The 9,066-nt window shown below is 37.9% G+C and overlaps 1 protein-coding gene across 1 annotated transcript in view; it reads left to right on the top strand.

Annotated features, from left to right (window-relative positions):
• The first annotated feature begins 1,154 nt into the window (after window positions 1-1,154).
• Window positions 1,155-9,066, top strand: part of CEP78 (centrosomal protein 78) — a 27,604-nt gene continuing 19,692 nt past the window's right edge. Inside the window, exons 1-7 of the mRNA XM_019473651.1 lie at window positions 1,155-1,407; window positions 1,631-1,806; window positions 2,434-2,506; window positions 3,046-3,149; window positions 3,932-4,106; window positions 6,179-6,292; window positions 6,543-6,607. Of these exons, the coding sequence (XP_019329196.1) occupies window positions 1,155-1,407; window positions 1,631-1,806; window positions 2,434-2,506; window positions 3,046-3,149; window positions 3,932-4,106; window positions 6,179-6,292; window positions 6,543-6,607 (960 nt within the window). The remainder of the gene's footprint in view (window positions 1,408-1,630; window positions 1,807-2,433; window positions 2,507-3,045; window positions 3,150-3,931; window positions 4,107-6,178; window positions 6,293-6,542; window positions 6,608-9,066) is intronic.

Below are 9,066 nucleotides of genomic sequence, written 5' to 3'. Positions count from 1 at the left end.
AATGGTCACTTTCTGAAGCTGAAGTGTTGGATTATAATTTGGTAGTTTCTGTTCCTGTGGCCACAGCGTGGTCATTATCTAATGCTAGTAAATCAGAGCTAAACTAAAAGAAATAAAAGGACGTAGAGGAACTATTATTAGAGTTCCTATTCCTATTGTTATTACAGTTTCAGTCATCCAAATACTAATAATGTGATTATTTTTTTTCCTAAACTATATTCTTACAAATGGCTGTCCTCACATGCTTGCACATATCCAGCAATTCATGTCCCATGTTGACATACAGAGTGTTTCAGCTGATCGGCTGAAGCTTTCTAGTCTTTAATAATATGAAAAAATGTTCACAATGTGGACAATGTTTTATATCATGTGTGGAATACTTAATGCTGTCTTGAATAATGAATAAATAGATAAATAAATGGGTCCTCTAAATATTCTGACAAATACTCCTATTGAGCCGGTGGAATTACTTACTCTAATAGCTGTGCCATAGCAGTATTTAGAGATTCTACTTGGGAGTTAGTACTGTTTTGCTACATGGCTACTAATGTGTAACAAAAATTTATGCCTGAAAAGTGCTTTCCTAAATTTACTGGGATAAGTATATAAGGTATGCAATAGCAAAAATATTTCGGAAAACACATGTTTATTCTGTATTATGAGAATTTAGACTTGTGATTGAAGTAGCAGAGAAGCTCACAACTAGTTCTTTATGGAATAGTCATTTGTATCCCTTGGTGTTGGGTCGGGGAGTGTGCAAGGCTTTCAGGAGTCTGCACACCCTGACACTACAAAATCAAATTTTAAGAGGAAAACAGAACTTTACAGCAGTTAGTGCTTGAACATTAGTCCTTCTGTGGTTTTGGGTGTCCCTATTTGTGTGGGAGAATAAAAATGCAGGTTTGTTGGTTGTTTTTTTTTCATCCCCTTACTCATTCAGCTGTACTTACACAGGTAGTGAGCATCACAAGACATCAATGTTTTAGCTGCCACATCAAAGACGTGTAAATGCTATACAATATGCATGAACATATTCATGTTTTGGGTATGCATGTTGAATTGAGACTGTGTTGCGAAATCAATTATACATTGGAAAAAGTTTATATCTTTTTTTTTTCCCCTCATTTTAGAGAGACATTTATCACGTAAAAGAAATGATTGAGTCAGTCAAAATAAGAAGACAGTGCATGCTGGATTTCTACTCACATTATGAACATCTTTGTGCTCTTCAAGGCTCTGTCCCACTGAAAGCTGTGAAGACTAACCTGACTCAGGGTGCTCTTGATCTAATTGTAGATCGCATCAAAGCTGCTGATTGGGTGCCACTTCTGAATGCTATTAGGCATAATAAGACTTTGACTTCTATTGGAATAAGAAGTTTTCATCAACAGGGCCTTGGAGAATCAGGTTTGTAGTGATGGCTATAAAAGATAAATATGTTGATGTATGCATGTTAGAATTTGTTGCATAAAACTTTTGTGTGATTGAATACGTGGGGGGAGGAATTGTAATACCTAAGGAATTATTTCTATTTAAGAAAAGCAGCAAAAAAGCAAGGTTTATGATTATGATTGCTTTTAAGTCAATAGGGACTGGATTTTACTGATGTGTAATTTTTGTTGTTTACTAGGTGTTGAAAGATATAAAACTTACTTTAGAAGGAGAATTCCGGCAATTCGATCGAAAGACTTGACTGGCCAACTGTGCAAAGCTGTCAAAGGCTGTCTCAGTATATCAGATGCACTAAAAAGTTTAGAACTGCAGGGTTTGCTTCTGAGGGAGAGAGATCTAATACTTTTAACAAAGGTGAGAATATGTTAGTATACAAATAAATGGAAAGTATGCTTAGAACGTAGAGAAGTAGCAACTGATTTGTAAGTATTTGTCACAGACGAGGACGTTCCTCTTCTAAGATATCTTTGTGTTGTCCATCGTATGAATGATTCTGCTGAGACACTCAGTATAACCTAGTCTTGCTGCACCTGTCAAAATCACATAACCTTCCCTTGCCCTGATTCATCAAGGCTTATTAGAAAGTTCTTAGCAACATCTCTGCCATGTGTTTGGGGTGTATAACTTATGCTTGTGACTGAAACTACTGTGCATGTACGTGACAGAAGACTAGCTGTGGGACACCAAGGAGATAAAAACAGGTCTTCAGGTTGTGTTATTGGAACACTCTCCAGTTTGCTTGTGAGTGGCTTCTAGGAAAGGAGGTTGCTGCTTGTTGCCCATAGGCTACGGCTCCTCCTGTGCTAAAGAAATAAACCAGCTTAAACTGAGCTTTAAAGTTCACTTGTTTTGACCTTCCTCTGAACCCTCTAGAGTTTCTTGCAGGGAGCAGAAAGAGTTCTGAGCAGTTTGGGTGGTTTGGTCTTTTCTCTGTATTTTTGCTTTTCAAGCCAGTTAACAAACATTGTTTTTATTCTGAAGGGCTTGGCCACAGCTTCATCTCTGGAGAGTGTCTCTTTAGCCCACTGTCCAATTGGAGATGGAGGATTAGAAAGTAAGTTTAGAATCAAAAACATGTAAATATACTTCTCTCTTTTTTAGTCCTTTAAATAGGTAAGTAAGTTTTTCAGTATTTCCGTTCCTGTTTTAAATTTGTCTGTAGTGATTAAAATAACAACCTTCACTTTATTCTACATGACTTAACAACATTAAAGACTTGGAATTTCTTCACTTGATGCTAGTAAATAGCCATACTACTTTATAATGATGTTTATATTTTTATTTAAAACAACAATCATAATACTTGTTTGAGGATAACTCTTTCTTGATTTGTTCATGTCTACATAAGTAAACTGAAATAAAACATGTTCTAGCTTGTTCACATAGTCTTTGATAAACACTTGCGCTAGAAATACATAATCTTAGAACACTTTAAAGGTATTTAAAATAGACTTTGTATTTCAACACTAGTTCTTTGTCAAGGCTTTTGCCTATTGAAGCTGATTCAACTTCTTAATATGGCAGTGAAAAAGTGTGTTCTGATAATCTGGCTGTGGTGTGTGTAGATAACATGCATGCTTTTGTTTTCTTTAGCAATCTGTCAGAGTGTAAAGAATTCATCTACTATCAGATATGTAAACTTTACAGGATGTAGCCTCACATGGCGAGGGGCAGAACATATAGCAAATGTATTAAAGGTAATTTAATCACCTTCCTTCGAACCAAACGTTCACAAGAACTAAATACATTTGATTTTTTTTCTTTTACTTTCAAGCTCTAAATCCATCAAAGCACTTTGTGAGCAGCATATATGAATACTGAATTTAAGTATGCGAATAGTCCTTCTGAAATTTGTGACTCTGTATGGCAGAAGTGGCTTAGTTTACTGGTGTGGGATTTAAATATGGTATTTCTTAGTAAACGTCAGTTAAACAAATAACAGTTCAGACCGATGTATTTTCTTTAAATGAGGATTAGGGCTGTAAATGTCTGACACGTTTTGGGGAGCCCTTCTTTCATTGTTACAAATTTTGAAAAATGTCCTAACTATTCTTAAGCATTGGGTAAGAATAATTGAGTTTACAGTTTAGAAGCTACTAATTAACTGACTAGTAAGCTTGTGACTAGTACAATATTCTAATTAATGTTAACATTGGTTTGCATGAAAGCACATAATTTCCTAGTGTGTATTTCCTATTCAAGATGCGTTGAAAGTGTCTGTCTGCCAAAAGAAGGTAGTAAGATGTTTTGTAGCCATCTTTAAGAATTTGCTTTGCAAATTGGATGATCAGAACAAACATGACTTAACTGTAATGTTTAAAAATTACATGTATTTCTTAAACTCAGAAATGGTGTAACTGTGTTTCTTGTATCAGCACTCAAGCCATTAAACATCAGTTACAAACAAAGATAACGTGTGATCTTGTTGTCAATAATGGCTTTGCCTTTGCACTTGGTAACAGCTTCTTTGTTTGCAAAGCACCAGGCAGTGAAAAGACATGGTGAAGCTTGGGCTGAAAGCTTGCGTTACAGGAGACCTGACCTTGACTATATGACCGGCTTGAGGCGGATTACTTTCAACTGCAACATGCTTGTTGGAGATAGAGGAGCAAGTGCCTTTGCAGACTGTCTAGGAGAGGACCTTTGGCTAAAAGGTATTGTGAAATATTGACTCTTAAGATACAGTAGTGGCAGGCAGAAAACTTAAAATTGTCAGTTATAGCAAATGTAGCTGGAAGAGTAACTCAGTATTAGCTAGGAAAGAGTAATCTTTTTTCAAAAGAAATTTCTCTTTCTCTGTCGTGGTTTAACCGCAGTCGGCAACTAAGCACAACACAGCTGCTCGCTCACCTGTGCTCCCCCCCAGTGAGATGGGGGAGAGAATGGGAAGAGCAAAAGTAAGAAAACTCATGGGTTGAGATAAGAACAGTTTCATACTTGAAATAGTAGAATAATAATAATAAATTGTAATGGAAAGTCAAACGACGAGAGAGAGAGAGAAACAAGTCATAATAAATTGTAATGGAAAGTCAAACAACGAGAGAGAGAGAGAAACAAGTCGTAGCATTCTGTCCATAGAATCAAATACTTACCTGTTGAAATTGTTTTATAGTTTGAACCAGGTGTACAGATAACGTGCATACTGATGGAAGAGGATCAGATTAGAGAATACTTAAGCAAACTGGACGTACAGAAGTCCATAGGCCCTGATGGGATGCATCCACAAGTGCCAAGGGAGCTGACTGATGTCATTTTGAGGCCACTGTCAGTAATCTCTGAAGGGTCATGGTGATTGGGAGGCATGCCTGAGGACTGGAGGGTAGCAAGAAGGCTGCCCTCTACCCTATCTTCAAGAAGGCTGGGAAGAAGGAGCATGGGAACTACAGGCCAGTCAGCTTTACTTGGATCCCTGGGAAGGTGGGGATGTGCTGCCATCCAGAGGGACCTCAGCAGGCTGGAGAAATGGGCTGATGGGAACCTCATGAAGTTTAACAAAAGGCAGTGCAAGGTCCTGCACCTGGGCAGGAATAATTCCATGCACCAGAACATGCTGGGGGCTGTGTAGCTGGAAAGCAGCTTTGCAGAAAGGGTCCTGGAGGTCCTGGTGGACAGCAAGCTGACCATGAGCCAGCAAAGTGCCTTTGTGGCAAAGAAGGCTAATGGTATCCTGGGCTGCATCAGGCAGAGACTTGTGAGCAGGTTGAGGGAGGTGATTCTTCCCCTCTACTCAGCACTGGTGAGGCCAGACCTGGGCTCCCCTGTACAGGAAAGAGCTGGAGCTACCGGCAAGAGTCCAGCGAAGGGCCACTAAGATGATGAAGGGACTACAGCAACTCTCATTTCAGGAAAGGCTGAGGGAGCTGGGACTGTTTAGCCTGGAGAAGAGAAGGCTCAGGGTAGGTCTCATCAAGGTGTATGAATATCTGAAGGAAGGCTGTAAAGAAGATGGAGCCAGGCTCTTACCAGTCGTGCCTGGTGATAGGTCAAGAGGAAGTGGGCACAGACTGAAACACTGGAGGTTCCTCCTGAACATCAGGAAACACTTTCTTACTGTGAGGGTGGCCAAACACTGGCACAGGTTGCCCAGGGAGGCTGTGGAGTCTTTGTCCTTGAAGGTCTTTAAGGGCTGTCTGGACATAGTACATATGGGGCAAGTGGCTTTAAGTGAGCCTGCTTGAGCAGGGGGGTTCAGCAAGATGACCTCCAGAGGTCCTGTCCAACCTTAACCATTCTGTGATACTCTGCATGCACAACATGAGATAAATGCCAAAGCTGTGATAGTACTATTTCATGGTGACCACATAACTTACTGATGTGTGCAAGCAATGAACTTGTAGAAGCATTGAATCAGACTTTTCAGACATAAGTTGTGTGTTTGTACATATGATGTTACCTCGGGCAGTTGAATTAATTGGTGCCTGGGGATATTATATCTACTAGGAATTGTCAAGAACAGTGACTTAACCGTTATTTTTATATTCCTTCCTTTGCAGTTGTTTAGTAGTTATTTCTTAATGTTGATCTATAATACTGATATAAATTTCTAGTTTTCTTCTCTGAAAGTAATATTCTTGTTTTTACACATGGCTGTTGTTGTCATGTCCTCTTTTCTCATGCTTCGAGTTCTATGAAATGGAGGTTTTCAGCAGGTGTGTATTAATTGTATTAGATATTGACTACAGGTTACACCACTGAATATTTTTTTTTACCTCCTTAAACATTTTAGCACTTGATTTGCAGCAGTGTGGAATATCCAATGACGGAGCAAGGTCATTATTAGATGCTCTTCAAACTAATACAACATTAGTAGTACTTGACGTAAGAAAAAATCCATTAATTGGTATGTATCTGTATCTACTTTTGTCCTCTTTGTGTTTGTGGGTTGTTGGGTTTTTTTTTCAGTAACTCTGGGGGGGGAAAATAAACCGCTCTTAAGGAAAAAACCTGCAACAGTATTTTGCTAAACATTTTTAAAATGGGGGAAGGGAACAGAGTAGGTAATGTGTACCGCTTATTCAATGATCTGTTTGTTTGCATAAATATTTGTCTCATACAAGAAGTTCTTAATAAGATATCTTAATTCATTCTAGATCACGTTATGATGACAAACATTATTGAAAGAGTTCTTATGAATGGAAATAGTGCTAATTCAGAGGTATGTGTTAGGCATTTTGGAGTGAGTTTGGAGTTTTCTTTGTAGCTGCCATTGTATTTTTTTTTAAAGGACAACTTTGTTCAGAATGAATCTAAAACAGCTATTCTAGTTATAAACAGAAGTCTGACTCTTAAGCAGTTTAAAAAGCAAACAAAAAAACCACTATGAAGGGGAAAAACTAAAAACATTAGCAGCAACATGATATTGTATTGGGCATTTTGTACGATTTCTTATGTAATTTAAGATGTAACGTAATGAAACCAGGATATCCATTTAATGAAAAGAAAAATGGAAGTGTGTGTGTATACTCGGGCATTACCGTGGAACGTTAAGTAAATATTGCTGCTGGACTGCTGGAAGGCTTTCTACTACATGTGTCTTTCTTGTTAACATGGCAATAATAACTTTTCATTAAAAAGTAAAGGAAATCACAATTTAAAATGTAAAACAATTTATTTTGAAACTTACTTTTTGTCAAAAATTTACATAGTTAAGATTTCTTTAAGTTACTCAAGGCTACCCTTTCCAATACTAACCATCTAAGAAACCAGAGTTTAGTTAAAGTGCAGTACCCCTTGCCACCTTTATCTAATAGTCCATAGAGAGTTTGCAGTAACATGCATAAACTGAATATCTAGACCATTTATGATTAGATATACTGTTTAAATACTGAATCTTTTGTTTATAACACAGAAATCAGATTCAGTTCCCAAGGGAGACACCAAACAAATGAGTGTACTCTTGTTCTTGTTTTCACAGAGCTGCAACAATCCCAGTTCTTGTTCTGGAACTTATTGCTCTTTTGGTTTTGAAAAGGCTTAAAAGTCAGAGCTGTGGATCTGTAGGGAGTATCTAATAAACTGAGAAGTTTGCGTGTAGAATTCCTTGAGGATTAATACAGTTCCCCACTTTAATCTCTTATCGACTTTTTTGAAGAAGTTGAGGTTGGTTGTGAAGGAGTACTCTTTCTCCTTGGCAGATGCAATCAACACTTGCAAAATGTTGCAGGGATCACATGAAAATAGCATCTGCCTGGAGATGCTCAAGATAATTGGAAAGTTGAACTGTGAAAAGAAGCAACTCACTGGGGAATCTCGCATATACTAAGCGATCACTCAACTCAAGACATTTGTTTTATATTCATCCAGGTAGTGCAGTATCTTAAGTCTTATTGGCGATGCTTGTAATTCTTCATACCTCATTAACAATATGAATGAAAAAGCACTGACCACCAGCTTGCTAAGTAACTTTGCTTCTTCCACAGATAAAACCAGCCTAGATCCTTTATTTCGTAAGCTCTGTGAGTAGGCTGTTGTAAATAACATCTGCTGTTTATCATGGGAACAGTGCAGACACTCAAAAAGGGATAATCCACCTGTGTAGCAAGATGGATGCAAACATTTGATGTTGAGGTTGATATTCTTTTGAAACTGAAACATTTACTACCCTAATCTAGGATTTACAGTTGGTTTTGAGCTCAGTTACAGAAGCCTGGATATTATGAAAAGAAAAACAGTTGAGTTTCTTTGAGGTAGTGTCTTGATGTGCTCTGTATTGAAAGTCAGCCATGTGGGATTTTGTTGTGTTGTGTGTGGGTGTTGGTGGTGTGTTGTTTTGTGGGGGGTTTTTTTGTGTTTTTTTTTAAGGAGTCAAAACTCAGGGACTAAATTAGTAAATCGTCAGAGGTATTAATGAAGACAAACAGTTGGTCATAAAGCTCTGTTGCAGAAAGAACTGCAAGGACTGTTTCTTCATTCTGTCAGTACTCAAAATTCAGCCATACGATTTTAAAAAAAGTAACGTACAAGTAAAAACAATTTAAGAGTGTATTTGTGAGAGTCCTAATGACATATTTTAGATTCTGGATGTAACTAACACTCTGATTCTTTCTATTTTTAACAAGTTTTAGCATAATACGAAAATTTCAGTTACTTTTTAGATTTTCCTTTTTTTTTAATGGAGGATCCATTATAGACTAAGTTTACAAATTTAAAAAAGCAGTGTTTCTTTCTTGTAGCTTAAGCTTGTCAAACAGAATACAGTTAGTTAGCATCTACATTGCTTCCTTTTGTCATCTGTGTACTACCTCCAAACCTGTGAGGTTATAAAAGGATGTGCTGGTCCATTTTTTGTAGTGGAGAAAACATGGTTATCTATCTATGAAATTATTTAGAATCATAGAATAGTTTGGGTTGGAAGGGACCTCTAAAAGTCATCTAGTCCAACCCCCCTGCCGTGGGCAGGGACATCTTCAACTAGATCAGGTTGCTCAGAGCCCCGTCCAACCTGACCTGGAATGTTTCCAGGGATGGGGCATCCACCACCTCTCTGGGCAACCTGTTCCAGTGCTTCACCACCCTCAGTGTAAAAAATTTCTTCCTCATATCTAGTCTAAATCTACCCCCCTTTAGTTTAAAGCCATTCCCCCTTGTCCTGTCGCAACAGGCCCTGCTAAAAAG

This window comes from Aptenodytes forsteri, unplaced genomic scaffold, assembly GCF_000699145.1.
Source record: "Aptenodytes forsteri isolate BGI_AS27 unplaced genomic scaffold, ASM69914v1 Scaffold151, whole genome shotgun sequence".
Classification (NCBI taxonomy): domain Eukaryota; kingdom Metazoa; phylum Chordata; class Aves; order Sphenisciformes; family Spheniscidae; genus Aptenodytes; species Aptenodytes forsteri.
This window is presented reverse-complemented; position numbering and strand designations above follow the sequence as displayed.